A 25,000-nucleotide genomic window follows, 5' to 3' on the forward strand; every position below is an offset into this window, starting at 1 on the left:
TACTAGGGTTTCTTTAAAAAAAGTGATTTTAAAGGATTTGCAAGATTTTAACTCTTTTTCCAAGCCCTCTGATTCATCATGCTTCTCATCCAAAAACCAGGACCAAGTATGGAGGTGGTGGTGGTGTGGGACTGGGGTGGACAAAGTCAGGGAGTACATGACAACAGGGTTATGGTCCAAGAGATTTACACAACAACAAGCTGTTGGAGCCTTGGTGAAGGAGCAAGCCTCCACAAGCTTGTTTTCAAATAAACCTGTTGGACTGGAACCTGGCGTCACGTGATTTCTGACCTAGTACTGGATATGCAGCACTTTTCATCTAAAGACTAGAAAACACCAACATTAATTGCATAACCATTGGCTGCTTTATATCTTCAGCTGCTTAGGTCCAGATTTCCTCTATGTACCACCATCCTTTAGAGGCTCTAATTCGGATCTTAGTCAGAATCAGCTGTCCTACTATCCCTGTATGCAGCTCAGTGTCAGATCTTGTTTGCACTTGTAAAGCACTTTGGAATGTTTGATTAATGTTCAAACTGTGATATGTAAATGCAAGTTGTTCTAAAATACTGTCATCATGGGTCTTGTAGCAGTGTAGCAGGTGTTCTTACCTCCGAGTCTGAAGACCCAAGTTAGAGTGCCACCAGCTCTGGAGCTGCACAGTAACACTGCTAAACAGGCTGGTTAGAAAATATCTCAAAATACAATTCTCTTCATTTTCAGAAAGTATAAATATTGTCCAAAGTATCCAAGGTTTCAGTAAAACTTTCAGGATTAGAACGATACTCATCAATATGAAAAGATCAAAGAAAACACACTCTGACCACCAACCTCTTCAGCCAATGATTTCAGTCTCTCCAGCCAGTCTTCAATATCCTCAATCGATTCCTTTGGGTCTTCTGCATCCATTAGTGTGTGTTTTGCTGAGTCAAGTATACCTTCCATAGTGCTTTTACGGAGCTTTAGCATTTTCAGATCAAGCTGAGTCACATTGGGTTTGCCTTCTAACTTTGGTAGGGGTTGGCTGAAAAAATAAAAAATCAGAAGACAGATTCAAATAGAGGAAGCAGCACTGACTTACTCACGAGGGAAGATGGTGGCATAGGGCTAGTGTCGCTGAGCAAGCAAACGCTGAGATCTAGGATAAATGATTTGGGGACATAGGAGTCCTAATTCTGGAATGTGAATTTCGTTAACAGCATAATCTGGTATTGAAAGTCAGTCCAGGTAGTGGTGAGCATGCAGTCATTGCAGGTGGTGTGAAAAATCCATCACTTCACTAACATCTACCATCCTTACCCAGTCTGGGCCACATTACTCCACTCCCACACCAAGTGTGGGTGATTCCCTACTGCCCTCTGAAATGGCCTAGCAAACAATTCCATTCTGGAGTGCTGTACTGAATTTATCCAAGTTTTTTCATCTTTCTACTCATGGAGAAATTTTAAGTTTGGAAGACATCCAAGCTGATCAAATATTTTCCAAAAGACAAAGTCTTTGTCCAAAAAGACTAGTTCAGTGAAAGCTGGAAGTAATCCCATAATTAATGGTCATTGTCAAAACTGTAACAATTACAGCATTTGTGTATTTAATGTTAACATGGCACAGATTGGGCAAAATTGTGATCAGAGATAATGGGAACTGCAGATGCTGGAGAATCCAAGAAAAAGTGTGGCGCTGGATGAGCACAGCAGGCCAAGCAGCATCTCAGGAGCACAAACTAACCTTATCTTGCCCCCTTGACCTATCCATCCTCCCTGGACTGACCTATCTCCTCCCTATCTCCCCATCCATACCCTCCTCTCCACCCATCTTCTCTATCCATCTTCAGTCCACCTTCCCCCTCTCCCTATTTATTCCAGAACCGTCTCCCCATCCCGCTTCTCTGATGAAGTGTCTAGGCTGGAAACATCAGCTTTTGTGCTCTTAAGATGCTGCTTGGCCTGCTGTGTTCGTCCAGCTCCACAGTGTTATCACAGATTGGGCAAAAATTAGGTTTACTCAAAGTTTTCACTTGTGCAACCAGTCAGAAAGATGGAATCTCTCATTTGTGTTTGAAAGGAAACCCTAGCCAAGAATGCACTCAATGTAACCAGCTGTGTACCTGCTCCTGTTTTGGATTCTCAGAAGATGGATAACGCTTGCAATTTAAACTGGTTGTCCAGTTACACCCCCTTTCCATACTTTAGAGTGACAAGTTTGCAAATTGGTTTCATCAAGACTTACCTGTTTGAAGTAGGCCATTAGTTAAGGTTTAATTTCATTAAAAAAAATCCAACAGCTTCAGTGGGTAATTAAGGAAATTTCATGATACACAACAGAAAAAGGTATCTGAACTCAAACCAATGGCTTGAGTCCAGTAGCAAGTCTACAACTACCTCGGATCCAACTACAGCAGCAAAGCTGCAATAATGGTAAAACCCAACTCACTGACACAAGATTACTAAAAACACCTACATAGTCAAATTATAACAACATACGAAATCAGGAGATGCAGTAACTAGAGACATCTAAGTACAGGAAAAGGACTTGAGATTTTGGTCAAAGACATTTTTTAAAACCTGCAGTCCTCGATGATTTGTTGGATAACTTTCAACCACAGTTCAGCCAGGCGCTCTTCATCAACTTTAGCTTGAATAGCAGTCTTCAGCACTGTCAAATTCTTTTCCTAAAAGAAAAATTTTAAAATCTATTTATAAACCTCCATCACATCAGCTTTAAGCAGCATTATTTTATGCTAGCCAACTGTCTCCCAAAGAGAAAACAAGTATTCTTTAGTATTAACCCTCATTTCGATGGTTATGACTGCTATCTTTAAAATTACAAGCAGCTCCACATGGGATTTTTTTTTCAAAAAATTGCAAACATTTTCAAATGAGGTTGCTTTAAATGCATGAGGCGTTGCATTTCAATATGCACTGTGCTTTCACCACATGGGTGAGGGACTATGGTTCTCCCCAGCAAGGCTAAGGCTGACATAAATCATTTGACCAGTTTATCACAACTGTAGTTGAAAGACAAGCATCTTGCTTTCCTTTAAGAGGCAGCCTAGCTGCAGATGCACATGGTTTGTATCGGGAGGAGAATAGCTGTGGTTATATTTGCAGTAGGCTACTATCAATAATAAATTAGTTACGGGTCAAATTTTTACATATGGTAGTATGCACACGCGAAAATCCTTTCCTTCATCCAAATGAAGATAGTAGAGAGTCAACCGAGGTGTTGCTGGAAGAGATGGCTTGGTCTGGCAAATTTCAGTGATTTGAAGGAAATGGATGATATGTCCAATCAATGATAGGATTCGTCTACAGCAGGCACACCCAACTGGTGGACAGTGTCAAATTTACACACAGAACAAAAATAAAGTTAAAAACAAAGATCATGGTCACTGTTAGCAGTTGGAAACTTCTTTGAAGTCCCAAGGGTGTAGCACAGATTTTTAAAATCAGTAAGGGATTCAAAATGTCATGGAGTAAGGCAGGAAAGTGAATTCAACGATTATCGGATCAGCCATGATCTCGTTGAATACTGGAGCAGACCTGATGCGCTGAATGGCCTAATTCTGCTCCTGTTCGGATTCATCTCCGAGCAACTGAATGGAAAAATAAATAGCAAAGCCACTTGCATGCAGGAGGAGACAACTTGAGCTAGTGGAGAAAGTCACTAGAAAGTCTTACATTTGCTTGAAATAAATTGCAAGCACAGCTTCAAAATTCAAAGGCAGAGCGAAGGAAGGTAACGTAGAAATGTTTACCATTCTGCTGACAATTTTTATGATGATATTCAAGGCATCCAACCTATGACTAATATCTTCCCAATAGGAGGTCAGTGTCACCACAGGTTTCGTATTGGCCCATGGTAGAAAATAATAATAGTTACCTGGTGGAAATAAAGATCACAATTAAGATTGAATGACAGTCCATCACTGCCTGACAGTGATTACATTTTCTAAAATGTTTTTCTTGCTTTCTTTTCCCCAATAGACTGGAGAACAGGAAGTTCAGCCTATGCTAAAGGCTGTAATCCCATTTATCCACTCAGATTACTTTGATCTTCTCACTTATTAAAATTTTTTGCTATTTCTAAACCACCAGCCTGCCACAATTCAACAAAGTTAGGAATTTATGCTAATACATATTGTGCGCATACAGTATGTATGTTTATAGAGCAGCAAGCTGGACATGACAGAAAATCCAACAAAAATATCCCATTTCAACTTTGCACCCTTGGACACCTCCATCCAAATGGAAAATTGGCACTTTCACTAATGACGACGGGTTACAAGGCATTTCACAAATTAACAGACCCTTTGATCTCTCTTCATAGACCAGCAGCCTGGGTCGGCAGCATCTCCCTTCTGTGCCTTGGTGGCAGCTAGCCCAAGCTTCAGTGAATCTCTCAGCCCATGGTGATGGAGCTTGGAACAAGTCAGCCTGCAACATTAGATTGTGTACAAGGTCTTACGCTTGAAGACCAACAAAATTCAGCTAGACCCAGAGTCTGTCACCGAGTTGACGGCCCTCCAGGCTCAGTTGATTTTAATGTCCGAGTGACCCAGAGCAGAGACATGCATCATGGGAGATCCCAGGCCACAAGTAGTTTGACAAAACCCAATGCTGCTCCTCCAGATTTCCTTTGCACGTTCCCAATGGAAAAGGAGAGCATCTTCACCACTACAATTGTCAAGGGCAGCATGTGGTAGCAGAGTCTGGGCATTTGCTTCTCACCACATGCCAAGTTGGGCCTTTGTGCTTGTTGAAAAGTTCTTGCAATGAGGCATTCTGCCCAATGATGCCAACTGTCTGCTCGGGGAACAGGATTGGCCCTCTCCTTACCCCAGAGGGCCTTGGGGCTGTTCAAGTGCTGACCAGTGCCTGGTGGACTTGTGGTTGAAGATGCTTTCCTGAACTTTTCCATAAGGGACAAGTGGAATGGTGCACTGTACTCTGCAGTGATGTGAATTTTGAGAGATATTATGGATATGGAGATTACCAACACATAGTTATACTTGGTGCCTGTAAATTAAACATCTCTACACAGATTGGTACAGTCAGTCACATACAAAAGGTGACCATTAGGAGAGTGGTGCTTGTGGAAACATTCTTCCCCCTCTCTATCTAGAGATTTGGACATGGTTCCCCAGATGTCACAATCCATCCAGGACCTCCAGATGGATAGATGATGCTGGGATGCCTGTTGTGGTGTGGGTTTGGGGAAATGTGCCAGACCTTTACCATGTGCAGCACCTCTCACCCAACAGTCAGGTTTTTAAACACCCATGGGTGGTGCTCCCTCACGTGCCTAATTTCTGCCTTAGCTTGGCAATATGATCCTGCCAAGCACATGCCCCAGCCCCTCCAAACTACGTACCCAGCAGCTTCAGGTAATCTGAACTGTAGCCAAAAAGGCAAAGAATCAGTCAGCCCAATTCCCAAAGACAAAACCAAGAAATATCACCACTTGAAGCTGCAACAGTTCACTAGTCTCAACTTGATTATAAAATGTTGCTCACCGTCAAAAACTGCTCGACTGTACTGAGTAGTTGAAGCTAAAGGCCTACAGGTTTTGTCAAATTTGTTGCCATAATTTCCAATGCTAACTTCAAACTGGATGGCATCTCCAACATCGCGAAGCATTGTTCCAGCATAAAAGACAGCAGCAAGACTATATTTACGCCGGCGTTGGTATTTCTGCAAAATGGGATATTTTACATTTGGCTTCATAGCAGGCTACGTCAATGACTAGCAAATCTTTTGAAAATTGATTGCAGCACAAGAGATGAATCAAGCCTAAGTATTATTCAAATACATTTCCCCGACACCAATATAGTGCCTTATCCCAGTTTTTCACTGACCTGCAGTGGGAAAGGAAGAGTTTGTAAGAGTTTATGTCTTTTTGCAGTTCTAGTCACAGCATAGATGTGCAAAACATTTGCAAGATGATGCTATATTATCAAGTGATATTACCAGTCAACCTACATATGCAATTTAAGAAAGTGAAGTGAATTCTTTTACAAGATCAGTTGAGGAAACACATTTAAGAAATATCTATGAGAATACAGTGGATATAGGAAATCCCAGCCAATGGGAAAAAAATTAGTTGGCACTGTAGTAGGAATAGAAAAGCCAAACAAATTTGATGCATTATTACCCAAATGACAGCAATCATAGCTTGAAGTAATCATTAACCGAGCACTTAGACTGTTCCATATCTGACCTGAACCACCAAGACATCATCACTGGGAATGTCCTCCAACTTCTTCTCTGGATGACCTTCAAGTTTGGTGATTAGTTCAACTAATATTCTACCACGATATGCAACCCCCTCACCCTAAAAAGAAACAAAAATAAATTTAAAAGATTTTTTAGGAAAAGCACTCTTCAAAAAGGAACCCTGAATTTTAAAGGTCTAAGCAATTTAGCTCTCCAAGGGGACAGTCATCTCTCCAGACATCATGAAAGTGGCACTTCGTGCTGCTGGCACAGAGACAGGAAACTTGAATATTTTGTAGGGAGAGATGCAAAAATAACAATGGTGGAACAGTTCAGGAGGTGGTGAAACCACAGCTGAACTCAGTCTTCAGTCATACGACTATCCTTCCCAGATTGGTTCAGTGGACAGTGAATGGGCACAGGAACACTGATTGCTTTTGCAGAGTCCACGGTTTCTGTGGCCAACTGTAACAAGCCCTGGGGTAGGGAAGGTAAAATCTGCCAAACTCAGATTAAAAACTCCAACTCTAATTTCCCAAACTGAGCTAATAGTGCAGCATTTATTCCAGTATTTCTGATCAGAAACACAAATCACTATCACTGCCTCATTAGTGCTGGGTAGGAATGTTCAGAACAGTCAAAAGGTAACAGGAGACAGGTGTCCTAAGCTCATCCTGTCTGAGACAAGTTAAATGATAGAATCAGGACTGGACTTGGCTTTGATCTTTGTGCTCTAGTTGTTTGAACTATCTCTGCACCTAGGAGTGCAGGGGAGAGGAACCCAAGATCTCATGAAGAGATTATGTTCTGCAGTTTTCCAAATACGAAATAATTTTGGTTGGGGGCCCTCATCTTGCTCATTACAATCCAGTTTGGTCTTTTAAAATCTTCAAATCTAAAAACTGTGGAAGCCGGAAACAAGAGCAGAAATTGCTGGAAAACACCTCAGGTCTCCAGCATCTGTGCACAGAGAGTTAATGTTTTGGGTTCAGAGAATCCTCAGAACAGACCTGCTGAATTTTTCCAACAATTTGTTTTTGCTTGTTTTGGAGATTCATGACTGTTTCAAGCAAGGTCAAGTCCAAATCTCTTTCAAAAAAAATAGAAAATGTTTCTATCAAGGCAAAATGAGGATTACAAAAAGCAATGGTTTTTTTTGGGAGGGGACACGGGAAGGGCAAAAAAAAAAGTGTGATCAAATGGTTAGGCGAATCAATAGCTCTTGGGTGAATGGAGGCCTGAAATTTATCTTTTGGATGTGCTGTTTACTCTTATAATTAACAATGAAACAAGACACAGACCCTCTTGGGGATAAAAACTTGTCAGTGACAATTTCCTGCTGCACACAACTTGTAGATCCTCCAAACTTCTGAAGGTTACTCTTTCAAGAGCCAGGGACACAGCCAGTTCAGTAATGCAGTGATTGGTCAGATGCATAAAAAAAGATTAGGGGCACATTGGATGCGCTGTGTGTGTGTGCATTGAACCTGCTCACCAAGTCACCAGTCGAGTTATACAAATGATTAGTCTAGACCACAAGTGTGTCATTGCAAATATGGAGTAACAGCCAGAAATATCTAAATTAACCGAACATGCCAGTGTTTGCTGCAGTAAAAAAAGGTTCAAAGTGGTATTTATTTTCAATCACCATTTGAATAAGATGGTCAATGATGTCAAACAACATACAGGTTCACTCGTGGACTCCCACATTCACATCACCCAACAATTAAGTCACACACACACACGTGAGGTCCTTGGTGAAAGGAGCAATGCATTTACACTTAGTTAATGCATGTAGATTGCCAAAGCAAATCACATCTAACTAACCTTTCCATAGTTTAAATTTTCATAAGGATCAGCGAAGCCAGTGTATTCCCTGGGGCTCCCATAAAGGTTTACATAACATGGCCCAAAAGCCGGAAGAAATCCTACTTCCTCATCTCCGGTGTCACCTATCGAAACAGAAGTCAATCATACTTTGCAGGCACTTGGAAAACACGTGTTCTCAACTTTAGTTAGTACGTTAGTTTGTAAGCATATGCACAGAGGCATGAAATGCACTTGCAATATAACGAGGTTGGTCAAACTCAAAACAAAAGTTTCAAAGTTTATCGGAAATTCAAGAGTAGTGGAAGGCATTGCTAATTATCTTCTTCAGCAGTAAAGTTTAAGTTCAAGTTCTTAGAGTAATGCTTTCAAGCCAAGAGCAATTATTTCATTGCCTGGAGTACTACATGGAAACCCCATTCATTAGTTCTATTTGTTGCTAAACTAAATGCTGGATTAGAGTTGGGTTGGGAAATAAGTGGGAAAAGAGGAATGTCAGTTCATTTTAATTAGTACCAGATGGAATAATATTTGCCTGTCCTTAAATAATTTCATGGGCCAGGCAATAAGCCATTTATATTTGCTGCTCACTACTGCAACTTCAATAAAATCTTGCATATCAACCATCCCTTTGTTGTTAGTTGCTGAACAGTTTGTGACTATATTACAGCTTTAAGAAGTGCATTTTGTCCTTTTCTTTAGGTGAAGAGTGGAGAGGGGGGCACTGGACAGTCAAGTCAAAGTCACTAAAATAGCTCCAAGGGCCTTAGGGGTTTTCTTAAAGCAAGGTAGGAGCGCCGGAGCAGCCTGAATGGGTGGAATCAAACTCCCACAGAACTAGGATTTTTAAAATTTTACTTTCTGCAGTTACTGGGGGGTCTTTAAACTGGGTGTGAAACCTGTTGATATTCCTCTGTTACATCAAGAAACTGGGGTCCTCTTTTGGCTGGTAGAATTGCCATGGGAGTGTTTATGGGAGGTTACTATATTGGAACAGTTAATTAATAATTGACATATTAACCATTTTATAGCCAATTTTTGTGTATTTTAAACCAGTGTAAAAATAAAGTATGTTTTGTTTAACAAAGTAGTTTGACCAATTGAATTACATCTGGAATGCAACACTTCACACTTACCTTTTAAAATAAGAACGTTAGGATCTAGGCTACCTTTTTAATATATTGGGGGGTGGGGTTCGGTCTTGTCCATAAAGCATTCCCATCACACCACTGGATGCAATGAGACTTCTGTCTCCCCACCCACCCTAAAACAAATAGGAAGAGAGAAGTAAAGGCAATAAACTGGAGATTGATCTCTTCTCCAAAGTTAGTTTTTCCTATATGATTAAGTTCAACTGAAACTGGAAATCACTATCTTTGTTGGAAAAGTCAACGTTCACTCTTCCCCTTCAACAGATGATGTACAATGCTGAGGCCCCATGGGCAAAAATAATAAATCTGAAGCCAAATATTAAAATCAAAGTTACAACAACAAAAAAGAAAAATGCTGCATTGGAATCATCTAGCCAGAATCCAAGATACCCTTTTTAATATAAACCAATTTAAACAGAAAGCATGTAGCTATACCGAACTTGATAAACCAATAGACTTGTACTGCTACCACAGAATTAACTAATTCTAAAACCAAAATGTTGCTGATGCTGGAAATCCAAACGCTGTGCAGGTCAGCCAGCATCTGTGGAGAGAAAAAGTGTTCACATTTCGGATCTGATGAGAAAGTTCTCTCATCCAGAGACACTGTCTGACCTGCTGCGTATTTCCAGCACACTATTTAAAAAGAAAAATACAAGACAGATTCAAGGGATAGACACAATTTGCTTATAAATCTTGAATAAAGTTTGAAAATTCAAATCCACGAGCAAACATGTTTTGTCTGGAAGAGCTTGTAAAATGTTGCAGTTCAGAGAAACAGGGAAGTGCAAGAGAGAATGAAATCATATCCATCTTTAATACAAAAGAACAAGACGACCTGTGTTAGCAGCAGCACTCGTTGGCCATGCATCAAGTGCCATCTGGAAAGGATAGTCAAGGAGAGGTACAAAGTCAATAAGAAGCAAGTCATCCTGGGTCTGCTATCAGTAATAAAACGGAGAAAAGGCGACCAGAAGATTAAAGTGGCTAAAACAGACGAGGTGATGAAGTAAAATATTTAAGACAGTAGCCTGTGAAAATGAACACAGCATGGCAAAATGTTATGATTTAGAAGACTTTTCATTTTCAATATTTGTTGTTAAAAACTCAGTAAATCATTTAATAATTACTGGGTCACATTCAAAATGAACCCCAAAAGGTCCAAGAGCTATTCTCGACAAAAAAAGAGAAAGAGACTGGGAAAACATACAAAATATAAAACTTAATGTAGGAAGATGGATAAACGTGCCTGCTAGTTATACAGAAGACATTTGAAAATTTGTTTTACATGCACACACAACTTATTGATAAAGATATTGTTCCAGTTGCCTTCAACTGCCAAACCACTGGATGGCACAGACAGTCAATGCTGCTTCAAAACAAAGCATGACTGAAACAAGGTGCATTAGGGAGAGTTGAAGTTTCTGGACAGTTTAATATTAATGTAGTCTGTTTGGTTGGTCCTTCTTTCTCACTATTGAACAGGGTCATAAGGCTGGCTTATCACTTTTGTAGAATTTCATTGAGTTGGCAGATGGTTTCACAGCCCATTCTTCTTCCGGTTAGTGAATGCACAGGAGATGGGACCCAACAAACTACAGTCTAAACTCAAAATCAAAAGTTGCTCAATCCACATCGCTCAATGTTTTTTTTTAAATCATGCACTAAACCTCAAGCTTCAGTTATTTTAAACTCATCACGCAAACCATTTCCAAAGGAAGGTCAAAAAGAAAAGAAAAAGCTAGTAGAATGAAACAGAGAAAATAAAGTGATATTCTAACTTGTGTCTAGGAATGAATTTTATGCGAGTTGACTAATTCTTTGAAACGACATTAAACAAAAGATAAATAATAACCAGCAATTGTGTCTAATCTTGATCAGTCATTTATACACATTGTACAGTCATGATTTAAGAGTTTGTTTCTGTGGAACATCAAGCACAAAGCAAAAAGCTGATCTGGTTTGCAAAAAGCTTGTATGCAATTTATGTAGCATTTAGCCAGAAGTAGGTTCAGTGTGCATTTTAGTGGCATGGTGGAATTCCATATTTCACTTTGATAATGGATAGCAGAGCAAAATTCTGCTTCACAAAGTTGAGCAGGAGTGAAATTAAGGACAGACATTTTAACAATGTCACCAATAGCAAACTGAGGAAGACCTCTCAGACTTGAATTCTGTCAGATACTTGGGAAACTAGTGGTTATCTACACACCAAAATTACCACGAGGGACACTAATCATCCAATGAATAAATATTCCTTGCTGCGAAGTGAACAACATTGATTTTGATGGCAGGATGCTATCTGGTCTATTGTGTCTGCAATTTCCTGCTATTTTCACCCCATAACCGTACACATTGCTTCAACTCAATCCTCTAATACCCTCTTGAAAGCCTCCACTACACTATCAGGCAGTGCCTTACAGGCCTCAACTACTCCATGCAAATCACTAAACATGTGCCTTCATGTTCGACCCTTTGATTGAGAGAACACAAATATTGCCACAGCTGTACAAGCCTTAGAGACAGACTGCTCCTGGAGTATTATATACATACTGTACAGTGTACACACCAGGAAGCCCAGGAGCACGTGGACTATGTTAGTTAATGCAAATTTGTATCACAAGCATCTTCAACATTCTTGGATTTAGAACGGAAATGCAAACTTGAACTGGCCTAAGTGCTGCCCAGTAACCTCACTAAGAGATTACAGATAGTATTAGTTTGTACTGAGCTGGCTCCCAGTTGCAAAACGACCAAATGACTGGACAGCTGAGCTGCCAAGAAATAGCATAACTGAATGGGGAGGTACCACGTTGAGGACAAATGGCTTAAAAGGGAGGGAGGAAAACCTACAAAAATATTGTTTCATGTGGATGATTAAAAACAGTGTTTGTTACTTTCAATTCCAATTTGACACTCGTATGAAATTTAAAGTGTAAAACGTTACCACTTAAATGCACAACTGGGCCTAGAGCAGAAGAAAACTGACGAAAATCAGTACTTTAGATAGCAGAACTTATAGTTGGAAAGAAAAAAATTGCCAAGCCAGCTAAAGAAGCTCAAGCCCAACAGCATCATGTATGAAAATATCCATTGCCAGAAGTCTCAGTATGCTGCATCATTTTAAAGCCAAATTCACCCATTCCACAATGCATGATGTGGACATGGTACATAGCTTCCCACCATCCCAACCCCTCTCTTTTGGCAATGGAGGTTCAAAGATTAGACCAAGAAATAAACCTTCAATGGCTGGAGAAGCCCCAGTTCCCTCATCATCTGGATTGTAGGAAAGAAAAATAAGTTAGAACATTACAAAGAGTGAAGTCTCAACCGTTCACTAAATGTTGTAGGCAGAATATGCAACCAGGTTCATAATTCATTTTACTGCATATGCATGCACCCACGTGTACCACCGCTGTGCAATTGCAAAATCAGATTCTCCTTGTTTTTCCATACTGTACTGCCAATTATCAGGTGAAACCAAGCACCTTGTGAGCTGGAGACATGGGAGAAAGTGACAACGTGTCGTTTACAGGCTATTGGATACCTCCACACCATTAGTTTGAGGACAAAGTAAAAGGTGGTTTGGAAGCAAGTTACCTGGCTTGCTCTTCACAGTATCTGAGCTTCTTGGGGGGTCTAGAAAAAGATGGCGTTTATAAAATACACACCCTGGAAACATTTTGTCTAGTCGTCAGCCAACAAGAAAATTCTGGAATTACATTTTGTGGTGGTGGTGGGGGGGGGGGGGGGGGGGAAGGGATTTACAGTATACGTGGGTTTAATTGTTCAAATAGAAAACAAATCGTCAAAAAAAAACTTGTGATAATTTGATAACCTGTTCAGCTAATGCAGAAGACTTCCAAATTAGATGTTGCTAAACAATGGTTCATTCATCTAGGAGGTACCTTACCCTTCAGCTTCAAGATGCTATAAGAAAAGCACTTTTACTGTGCTTTATATTAACAATGTTCCAGTTCCAAGGTTAAAAACCACTAAGACACTATCATATTTACAATGGCAGATATGAGGTTGTAGACCATTTCTTAAGCCAAGATGTTTGCAGCAGTAACTTGTTACAAAATTTGTCACTAGATTGTGCACAAGACAAATATTCTCACATTCTCATTTACAGAATGAACCATTAAAAGCCTACGATATGGGAATCTTAAACATTGTATTATCAGATCCCAGCAGTGTTTGGAAGTACAGCTTTAAAAAATGTTACTAGCATCTTGCCTGGTACATTTGGTAACCAGACAATAATTTTCACAAAAGACGAAAGTTATTGGAGAAAGATGTGACATGTAATATTTATACATTTAAATAATCTTAACCTCAAGCTGTATTCTTCATTTTCTTGTAAAACCAGGAGTGGAGTTTTGTGAACAAATACTTCACCTTGCTTTGGGAGCAGCATGGCAGCTCAATGGTTAGCACTGCTGCTGTCAGTGCCAGGCACCCAATTCAATTCCAAAAACTTGAGCTACTGCGTGGGAAGATTGCATATCTTCCCGGCATCTATGGGGGTCTTCTTGGTGCTCCAGTTTCCTCCCACAGTCCAAAGTTGTGGGGTCTCGGTGGACTAGCCATGAGCAAAGCCTGGGGTTATAGGGATACGGTGGGATGCTCTTTAGAGAATCCATACAGATTTGATGGGCTGAACAACCTTTATCTGTACAGTTGGGATTCTGTGAAATTTAGAGACTTTCCTCTTGACAAGGTTTGCACTTGGTGCTTCTAATGCCAGTTTTTCCTGCAAGAGGGTGCTAGAGATTATGGATGGAGGAATATCTTTTTGCTTTAAGCATGCAGTGAAATAGGTTGGTTACGAATGCAGCTATGGACAAGACGACTTGAATCCAAGCTTCTGGCTCAGGTTATGGTCATGACCACTGCACCACAGACCATAGTGAAATGCAGGATTCTTGTACACGTGGCAGATCATTAGGGCTGAAGGAGAGCATATAAAGTGCCTCAGTATGGTGCAGGACTAAATCAATTCTGACAATATTACACAGTCTCTTTGTCCAAATAAAAGGACTTGTTGAATGTGAGATTATTAAAAGAGGTAATGAGAAGGGAAAGAAAGGCAAGAGTAACCAAAAACAAATAGTCACTACTGGCTTGGTCCTCAGTCAATTATTTCCAGTTTCAGCAGTAACTGTTTGAATCAATTGAAACATAAGCTGCTGATTGCCTTCCAAAGTCCTTTGAAGTCAGGCTCCAGCTTTTGGAGGAAATCAGAGGGAAGACAACTGGAAGACTGATTGAAAATTCATTGATACTCAAAAACAAATGGGACATGCAACAGCAGGTCTTTAGTAGCCTGCAATTACCTTATTGCTGCAGCAAATTTGGCACTAAGACTTCTGCACTCTGGGAACCTCCCGCTTTAAGAAAATTGATTATCAAGGGTAATCCTTTTGCAGCTATCACAATTGGAAACCCCTTTCACAAGCTGAAGTATTTCACACATTTCATAATATTTTAAAGCCACGGCATACACATAATCACTGGAATTAAGTTTTACATTTGCCACAGCGTCCATTATGTTATGGGAGAACGTAGATTGGCATCTAAACCAAATAAGGGGTGTAATGGGTAACAGTGATCCATATAGTGGCCACATGGAGCTGGCAATATACTTTCAGAAAGGAGGTTAGATTTGTATTGAGTCATACATGAGAGATGTGTGGGCATCACTGGAAGTCAGGCAGGCTCCTCCACCATAATCCTTGAGCTGAATGGTTCACTTAGCAGTTATTTAAGCTGCTACACAGATTTACTTGTCCAACAGGACAGTGAGCCAGGGAATGTATTTTTCTTTAAACCAACAATCAAGGCAAGTTCCCAGCTCCACTACTGAAAAGTATATCCCAGATTTACTTACAGAATCAAATTTGACTAACTGCCATGCATTAGTCTGGGCCTCTTGACTGACTCGTCCCTGGTACCTTGATACCACTGACTACCCTTGAAGACTGCATATTTACAGATTCTAAAAATTCCAGAGGATAGCATTCAGAAATACAGCATTCCCTCATCGGATTCTTAAATACTTTCGCCCAGTTGGACAAAATGATCTTCTCTCCAGAATCCACAGGAGGCTTTCCAGCAGGAAATTGCTGAGTAACAGGCTACTGAAAACACTAACCTTCAACTTCTCCTCCAGATGATGCTATCCTGGAGAGGTACAAAAATGCTGTTCCAATAGCATCGTTCCTGGTCATCCGATCCCTGGAAGATATTGGCCAGTTTTGACATTTGCAGAAACTAAAACACCACAGTAATTCTCATTTATAGACCGGAGGTGGTTCCCTGGATAACCACTAGAAGAACAGAACTGAACTCTGGCCAGATTTCCACTGCAATCACTGTGCTAGCAGAAACCATGTTATTTCACTTCTGACTGGTGTTTGAACCTGTTAATGGCCCCAACATACTAAAGTGGGAATTATTCAGATAAAATTTTGCACCTAATTACGAAGCTCATTCAAACCAGAGATCAGGGCTACGCGGTAATAATTACCTCAGTTTGAAGGTGGTGGAACAGGGAATGAAAGAATTCTGTATCTTTACCCTCATATTTAAAAAAAGGGAAACAACACTGTCTGCCATGCTCTGAACATCCAACCTACCAATCTGCTGGGCAAATCTACTGTGTGAATTCAAGTTGGGAATTCCTCAAGGTCAGACACAGAAAGTGCTCGGCAGACAGCGTCATGTCCAAAACATACCTGAACCAAAAAAAAGTGCAAAACAGAGAGAGGATATGGGAGAAAAAGCCCCAGTCACAAGCCACACAAAGCAAATCTAAAGTGTCAAATTTTGCACCCCTCTACCATATCCTGCCCTATACAAACCTTCCCTTAAAACGACCTCCCATCCGGCTGCAGTCCTGTACTAGTGTAACACAGGACGTAGATTGAATGTATTGCTACTAAACTTTAAAACAAATTCTACTAGTTTAGCCCGAACATGTATGAAGGACAGAAGAAGCTATACTAAAAACAAGAAACTGAAATAAAATAATACATGTAGTACAATTAAACTGCTGCTTAAGCTACAAATTAACCGATCAAAAAGTTTGTCTACTATTCAAGAAGAAGCATTAATGACCGTTACGTAAATCAATCTCTTATTAATGAAAGACAGCATTGAAAATAGGTTGAAGCAGGAAACAATTTTGTCACCTTTCATTTTAAGAGAAGTAGTTCACTGTTCCCTTACCTCTTGGCTACTTTTACTGTTCACCATTTGTAATTGCTACTTTAAAAAACACTATTTTGGGTATTTTATTAAAAATTCAATACACAAGCAATGGAAGTTTGTGCTTCGTACTCACCAATCAAACACAGTCAAACTTAGTCTTTCGCACATAGATGGAAACTGCGGGATGGAGAGGACAAAAAGTTAGCTGTTTACATGGGAAATAGGTCTTTTTCAATACTGCAATTGAAATTTCAACTAGGAGTTTGTATGTATACAGATTCACTAGAATTCATTGATTAGCCCACCAAAGTAGAAATTGTTCAGATGGAAATTTTGCACCTAATTACAAAGCTCATTCAAACTAGAGATCAGGGCTACGCAGTAATAATTACCTCGGTTTGAAGGTGATAGGGCAGGGATGCAGGAATTCTGTATCTTTACCCTCACATATTTTAAAAAAAAAGGGAAACACTGTCTGCCATGCGTTGAACAGCCAACCTACTGATCTGCTGGGCAAATCTACTGTGTGAACTCAATATGGGAATTCCTCAAGGTCAGATGCAGAAAATGCTCGGCAGACAGCATCATGTCCAAAACACACACTTTGGTTCAGGTATGTTAAGTAAATACGTCTTGTGCAATGACCTTGTACTCATTAACCAACCAACTTTTAAATGATGTTAAACAAGACTAGTAACTTTAAGGAGGAAATCAGAAATCCTAATTACTTACAAAGAGACTGAAGCCACAAGATTTCTTGTTTTCAAACGAAAGTAATTTCTACTGTAGTGTTTTAGCATTGAGTCAAATGCTGAACACCACCTTGGGTAATCTTCCATACTCAAGCATGGCTTAACAAGTTGGTGTTGATAATTGCTGCTGTGTAACTTGTAGCTTAAGACAGATATTGAATTGAATTAGCAATCCACACAGCATGGGTTTTCAGTTGGGGTCTTGTAGTGCAGAGGAAGTGTCCTGTCCTATGGGCCAGAAAGTCTTGTTCATGTCCAACCTTCTCCAGATGTGAGACTCATGACTGAGCAGGTGGATTAAAAATATCTGTATTGAGGCCGAGATCAACAACTTGAACGTTTCAAAACTCATTTCATGAATTTCAGCTCCCGCACCTTCAGTAGTCAGTAAGGTATCCAACAGAATTTCGTGGGCACATTCATTATGTAAAATGTGGCCTGCAGAACCTCTTCTACTCACTTAGGAGTATGTAGATCCAAGGTAATCTTAGAGATAAATTGCTGTACATTTACCGATTTGCAGCAGAACGATCTAGCCTCGTCACACTACATCAGTTGGATCAACTGAGCTCCAACCTGTCCTTTTAAATTGCTTCAAGCAGCTTTAGTCTCCAATCTCAATTTCAGCCTTAAAACTGGAGGATTCATTTCCTTGATAATAAAATGTGAGGCTGGATGAACACAGCAGGCCAAGCAGCATCTCAGGAGCACAAAAGCTGACGTTTCGGGCCTAGACCCTTCATCAGAGAGGGGGATGGGGAGAGGGAACTGGAATAAATAGGGAGAGAGGGGGAGGCGGACCGAAGATGGAGAGTAAAGAAGATAGGTGGAGAGATTGTAGGTGGGGAGGTAGGGAGGGGATAGGTCAGTCCAGGGAAGACGGACAGGTCAAGGAGGTGGGATGAGGTTAGTAGGTAGATGTGGGTGCGGCTTGGCGTGGGAGGAAGGGATGGGTGAGAGGAAGAACCGGTTAGGGAGGCAGAGACAGGTTGGACTGGTTTTGGGATGCACTGGGGGGGGGGGGGGGGGGGGGGGGGGGGGAGAGAAGGAGAGCTGGGCTGGTTGTGTGGTGCAGTGGGGGAGGGGACGAACTGGGCTGGTTTAGGGATGCAGTAGGGGAAGGGGAGATTTTGAAACTGGTGAAGTCCACATTGATACCATTAGGTTGCAGGGTTCCCAGGCGGAATATGAGTTGCTGTTCCTGCAACCTTCGGGTGGCATCATTGTGGCAGTGCAGGAGGCCCATGATGGACATGTCATCTAGAGAATGGGAGGGGGAGTGGAAATGGTTTGCGACTGGGAGGTGCAGTTGTTTGTTGCAAACTGAGCGGAGGTGTTCTGCAAAGCGGTCTCCAAGCCTCCGCTTGGTTTCCCCAATGTAGAGGAAGCCACACTGGGTACAGTGGATGCAGTATACCACATTGGCAGATGTGCAGGTGAACCTCTGCTTAATGTGGAATGTCATCTTGGGGCCTGGGATAGGGGTGAGGGAGGTGGTGTGGGGGCAAGTGTAGCATTTCCTGCGGTTGCAGGGGAAGGTGCCGGGTGTGGTGGGGTTGGAGGGCAGTGTGGAGCGAACAAGGGAGTCACGGAGAGAGTGGTCTCTCCGGAAAGCAGACAGGGGTGGGGATGGAAAAATGTCTTGGGTGGTGGGGTCGGATTGTAAATGGCAGAAGTGTCGGAGGATGATGCGTTGTATCCGGAGGTTGGTAGGGTGGTGTGCGAGAACGAGGGGAATCCTCTTTGGGCGGCTATGGCAGGGGCGGGGTGAGAGGGATGTGTTGCGGGAAATACAGGAGACGTGGTCAAGGGCGTTCTCGATCACTGTGGGGGGAAGTTGCGGTCCTTGAAGAACTTGGACATCTGGGATGTGCGGGAGTGGAATGTCTTATCGTGGGAGCAGATGCGGCGGAGGCGGAGGAATTGGGAATAGGGGATGGAATTTTTGCAGGAGGGTGGGTGGGAGGTGTATTCTAGGTAGCTGTGGGAGTCGGTGGGCATGAAATGCACATCAGTTACAAGCTGGTAACAAGCCCCCAGTGATCAGGAACGCCCTTGACCGCGTCTCCCGTATTTCCCGCAACACATCCCTCACACCCCGCCCCCGCCACAGCCGCCCTAAGAGGATCCCCCTCGTTCTCACACACCACCCCACCAACCTCCGGATACAACGCATCATCCTCCGACACTTCTGCCATTTACAATCCGACCCCAACACCCAAGACATTTTTCCATCCCCACCCGTCTGCTTTCCGGAGAGACCACGCTCTCCGTGACTCCCTTGTTCGCTCCACACTGCCCTCCAACCCCACCACACCCGGCACCTTCCCCTGCAACCGCAGGAAATGCTACACTTGCCCCCACACCACCTCCCTCACCCCTATCCCAGGCCCCAAGATGACATTCCACATTAAGCAGAGGTTCACCTGCACATCTGCCAATGTGGTATACTGCATCCACTGTACCCGGTGTGGCTTCCTCTACATTGGGGAAACCAAGCGGAGGCTTGGGGACCGCTTTGCAGAACACCTCCACTCAGTTCGCAACAAACAACTGCACCTCCCAGTCGCAAACCATTTCCACTCCCCCTCCCATTCTCTAGATGACATGTCCATCATGGGCCTCCTGCACTGCCACAATGACGCCACCCGAAGGTTGCAGGAACAGCAACTCATATTCCGCCTGGGAACCCTGCAGCCTAAATGGTATCAATGTGGGCTTCACCAGTTTCAAAATCTCCCCTTCCCCTACTGCATCCCTAAACTAGCCCAGTTCGTCCCCTCCCCCCACTGCACCACACAACCAGCCCAGCTCTTCCCCTCCCCCCCACCCACTGCATCCCAAAACCAGTCCAACCTGTCTCTGCCTCCCTAACCGGTTCTTCCTCTCACCCATCCCTTCCTCCCACGCCAAGCCGCACCCTCATCTACCTACTAACCTCATCCCACCTCCTTGACCTGTCCGTCTTCCCTGGACTGACCTATCCCCTCCCCACCTATACTCTCTCCACCTATCTTCTTTACTCTCCATCTTCGGTCCGCCTCCCCCTCTCTCCCTATATATTCCAGTTCCCTCTCCCATCCCCCTCTCTGATGAAGAGTCTAGGCCCGAAACGTCAGCTTTTGCGCTCCTGGAGATGCTGCTTGGCCTGCTGTGTTCATCCAGCCTCACATTTTATTATCTTGGAATTCTCCAGCATCTGCAGTTCCCATTATCTCGGATTCATTTCCTTCCTCATTTTCTATTTCAAGTGATGTTTCTCAGACAGCATGAACACAGGATCTACAGGTACCATCTTAGTCACAGTAACAGCTAACTACCATACATGATAGTTAATACCCAACAGAATATGATAAACCCCTTTAATAACAGCCTCAACACTACTGAATGACAGCATCTGAAGGAAGGCTTAAAACACTATCTTCAGTGGAGACTTGACATCCCGTAGAACAGATTTCTTTCCCACTGCCTACATGACACACACAGCAGTCTTGCCTGTAATTCAGATCACTATGCACTGTGGAACCTTTCCATTCCCAGGGGCTACTGTGGACTAAATACGATATGAGCAAACCACTTGGGAAGTCTAAACTAGTGCGCCATGTGGTGGTGTCCAACAGTCTCCACTGTCGCTTGTTGCTATTGCAAAACCTCAGCTTATTTCAAAAAAATTCACTCATTGGGCATGTCACAGGCCATCACTTATCCACCCCTAGATGCCTTTGAGAAGGTGGTGTAAGCCATCTTAAACACAGGGGACCAAAAGCATCAATAGTCTGTTTACTTTTTTTAAAACCTGAGCAACAAAAGGTTGGGGCAATGAGACAAAACCATGAAGGATAAAATGCACAGCTAAGTTAGAAAACTCTGAAGGAGGATCTAGGCCTGAAACATCAGCTTTTGTGCTCCTGAGATGCTGCTTGGCCTGCTGTGTTCATCCAGCCCCACACTTTATTAAGTTAGAAAACTAACTTGGATTCTCACTCAAGTGGGGCAGTATAATATGTTTCATAGATGCCAAATTATATTCATAAAAGGCATCTAATCAGAAGTACTGTTATCATGGGATGTGAAACTGAACAGTTAACTACTCGCATATCAAACATCTCACCAAGCATTTGTCAGGATTGCTTTGGAGGTGGAAGGTGTGGGGATCTGATGGGTTAAAAAGGTAACATGATGCTTACACTGTCAAGTCATGTGTCAATATAAAGCAGTGAGAGTCAGATAAAAAGGATGCTCATATTGCTCATCTGAACAAGCAATAAATGCTCCACTCAGTATTAACAAATTCAAATTTAATATGGCAAGACAGATTTTAAACTCTTAGGTCACCATTAAAATTTCAGAATAAATATCAACTTCAAAATTTCAAAGCATTTTCTACACCACGCTAATGTCCTGCTTGTGATGAAAGCCCACCTGGCTCAACAACTTGACCAACAAATCAGTGCAACCTTTGTAACTTGTACACCAACAGCTCAGACTTGGAAAATTGCAGACCAAGTCTAAAAGTAATATTAACTTATTACATGTTTGAACAAGAAAACAAGATGACTGCGTCAATTTGCATCCTCAGAAAATACAAGTCTGGATAGATAAGCAAAGGGTTGGGGTTCATGCTAACACTGCACTAATGGGAGTGGGATGCAATGTGATGCTATTTTGGCCTACTATTGAACATAGACCAAATTAAATGAATTGGACATTTAGCTGTTGCTTATGTGTTGTCATACATTAAAAAAGTGGTGAATGTCAACTGTGCATTTCACAGATTCTCATTCGGATAAAATTTTAAAGGAAACCTTCCATCTCCATGCACTTGTAGGCACCACTTGACTTCCTGCAAACTTAAATTCTCCAGTTGCTTCCAATATAAAAGTGCTTTCTTCTATTGGTTGGATGGGGGTTACCAATGGAATTAAGTTGGCTGATCAAGTTTTTATATTAAATATGGGCAAAGCAGCTTAAGTCCATGGAAAGTTAGGACTGAAAACAGACCTTGAAATGGGGGGCTCAGTTACCTTAGAATGGCTAAGCTGTTCTTTGTATTTAATTCTATTCTTCTGAACGTTACCCAAAACCTAATGTTCAAAGGCTACAGAAGACCCATTACTTAAAATGTTGCAAGAACGTATTAGTGTTTAATTTACTCCTTTGTCATATTGCGTGTGTCAATTTTTAAAATCACTAACCGAGTACCAAAGCCCACCGATGTCAACATTGACCTTGAATTTGGTGCCAGGCCTACAATCACTAATGCTTCTGAGGCATATCTTCCAGCAGTGCCAAGGTATTGCGCCTGCCCGACAGCTTCAGGCAGAAAAGGTAAACATTCGATCAATTTAGCGACAACTAAATTTGAATGGGCAATAAAAGCAAAGCGTGGGGGAACTACTTCTGACTCAGCCTGGGCAATATCACAACATCCAACATACCAAAAACAGTAACTGCAGTTAATGAAAAAGCAGATCCTACCTTGACTTGAAGGTTGATTGCTTGATTCCACTCAGGGTTGGCATTTTTTTCTATAATCTTTGTACAAAGCTACAGCAATACAAAACGTCAGGGTTACATCCCTTAGGACAATACTAGCGAGAAACTTCCACCCCACCACCCTCCCCCCCCAAAAAAAAAAGTCAGAACATGGGCACAACCAGATTCTCACCTTTTTCCCAGCAAAGCCAACTTCTACGTATGGGTCCACCAGATTTTTCTTATCAGACCCTGCTCCAAATATTGACTTCACAGTTTCAGCAAAGGCATCATCCACTGAAATGAAAAAAGACCAAGAATATTATTTTGATCAAGACGGGTTGTATCCAACAGTAATTTCACTGTTACACCATTATAGAGCAGATAGAGATCAATTTAGATCTCATCTCCCACACAGGTGCATGCATTGTCATCTGAATTGCTACTCATGACCTGTGCTACTTAATCTGGATAACTGAAAGGGTTCTATAGGATGGCTACTGTCAACAAAAGCAGCCTGGGACACGGGAAGACATAGGGGGAAGAGCAGTTCCCCTCCATTCATTGTGGATGTTACTTCCGTGCAAGATTCTATTACATTAAGTAAACACCATTTCCCTTTCACAAAGCTTTGTTTACTCTATGCAATCAATCACGATCTTCAAAGCGGACAGCAATAAACCCAATTACAATGGATTGTGGTACCTTCTCTACTAGGGATCATAGACCTAGATAGTTTCCCCACTTTCCTCCCCTTGGAGAGATGGTGTTATTTTTGTTGTTTTCCGATCCATTTGATGGCTTTCATAATCCAAGCAATTGTGGCAACTTAACCATCCGGTGTCGACACTTCTTTTAAGATGATCTGGGCCACCAAGTCCTGCAAACTTGGCAGGCTTTAGATACATTGGTGTTTCACAGTACCTCATCTCTGGTTGTGTTGATTGGAGTGGAACAAGAGGAAAACAATTTTGGCATTTTTTTAGGAAGTTTACCAAGTCTCTTAGTGAAGACTGAGAAAATACCTGTTCCATGCTTCTGACCTGTCTCAATTCCTCCAGGTTCTCTCGAGAGGGCTAAAGCTAGCTTTAGTTATTCTTTTCCTAGTCAAATATTTGCGGAACTTAATTAAATCTTTGTTGGTGCCAGCAAACTGCTAAGTAGCATTACACTGCATGTAAATAAACTGGAAAAATGAAAAGGTGATCAGTAAAGTCAATGTACATGGGCAAAATCGAGTCACATTCCTCCTTCAGTTCGAAGAGCAAACTACAGGGCATGTTTGGTCTAATAGAACAGGACCACATGCTGGGGAGACTAGGAGAGTTCCTGATTGTTAGCTAAATGTAGTTTCCTGCATGTTTCCAACTAGATACTAGATTACAATGATGCAATAATGTCACTTAGTGGTTAGTACAACCGCTTCAGTGCCAGGGACCTTGGCTCAATTCCACCCTCTGGCAACTGCATGAAGTTTGCACATTCTCCCTGATTCTATGTGGGTTTTCTCCTGCAGTCCATGATAAAAGGCAGGGTTAGGGGTGCTGGGTCTCAGTGCAGACTCAAACAGGCTGAATGGCCTTCTTCCACACAGTGGGGATTCTATGACTGACAATGAGTATTTTTAATGAGCACCAGATGGTCGGTCTCACTCCAAGATCCTTCAGCAGGTGAGGCTTCTGGCATTTCTCAATATTAACCCCTAAAAATCCATAAACAGATACCACAACCTAATTAGGGTTTGCTGGTTGCAATATTTTAAAATTCAGTTTCTAGAAATACTGCATTCTGCCCTTTAACCAGAAAGGTCACTTACTCTGTGGAATGTCTTCTGCTCTGTAGACTTTCAGAAGGAAAGTCGCCCATCGCAGTGACAGACCTGCAGGGAGAAGCAGGTTGCTTTCAACATCGTCATTCTCTTCATTTACTCCTTTCTTTTCAACCTGGGAATGCAATTATTTTTTAAAAGCTGTTAAGTCAGATAGTGGCTGGAGTGAAGTAGCATGTCACTTTGCTGTTCCTGCCTCTCACCGACGTCAGAAGCCTCCCACTATAATCAGAAATTTCAGAGATATTGGACTGTGATACCATCAGCACTATTGCCCCTGGATGTGTAATGATCATTTTTTAAAAAATGCAGTTCAGAGCATACTTTCCCCGTAACCATTTCATTTTATGACTTCCCTAAAATGCACTTCATTTAAAGTTTCACCCTTACCACAACACCAAGGCCAGCGCTGCAAAGTTCACCCTGCACTCCTGCCCTTTGCCTTACTGCCCATCAAGGACACTGGTATTGCTCTGAGATAGAGTCAAATGCCCTCCTACTTCCAGCTAATACCTTTGCAATTCCCTCAACATGCAATGT

At 41.9% G+C, this 25,000-nt stretch overlaps 1 protein-coding gene across 6 annotated transcripts in view; it reads right to left on the reverse strand.

Moving 5' to 3' along the window:
* Positions 1-25,000, reverse strand: part of LOC125461702 (myoferlin-like) — a 204,356-nt gene that overhangs the window by 124,039 nt on the left and 55,317 nt on the right. For 2 of the 6 annotated variants that reach the window (XM_048550744.2, XM_059653126.1), the window contains exons 12-23: positions 24,449-24,575; positions 22,826-22,929; positions 22,636-22,704; positions 16,539-16,582; positions 15,348-15,430; positions 12,431-12,466; positions 8,040-8,164; positions 6,217-6,330; positions 5,513-5,690; positions 3,755-3,879; positions 2,562-2,668; positions 832-1,024 (exon numbers count right to left, since the gene is read on the reverse strand). In XM_048550744.2, the coding sequence (XP_048406701.2) occupies positions 832-1,024; positions 2,562-2,668; positions 3,755-3,879; positions 5,513-5,690; positions 6,217-6,330; positions 8,040-8,164; positions 12,431-12,466; positions 15,348-15,430; positions 16,539-16,582; positions 22,636-22,704; positions 22,826-22,929; positions 24,449-24,575 (1,305 nt within the window). Of the gene's footprint in view, positions 1-831; positions 1,025-2,561; positions 2,669-3,754; positions 3,880-5,512; positions 5,691-6,216; positions 6,331-8,039; positions 8,165-12,430; positions 12,467-12,790; positions 12,830-15,347; positions 15,431-16,538; positions 16,583-22,635; positions 22,705-22,825; positions 22,930-24,448; positions 24,576-25,000 lie in introns of all 6 variants that reach the window. The other 4 variants (XM_059653124.1, XM_059653125.1, XM_059653127.1 and 1 more) reach the window with 2 other exon arrangements.

The sequence above is a fragment of the Stegostoma tigrinum genome, chromosome 20 (assembly GCF_030684315.1).
Source record: "Stegostoma tigrinum isolate sSteTig4 chromosome 20, sSteTig4.hap1, whole genome shotgun sequence".
Classification (NCBI taxonomy): domain Eukaryota; kingdom Metazoa; phylum Chordata; class Chondrichthyes; order Orectolobiformes; family Stegostomatidae; genus Stegostoma; species Stegostoma tigrinum.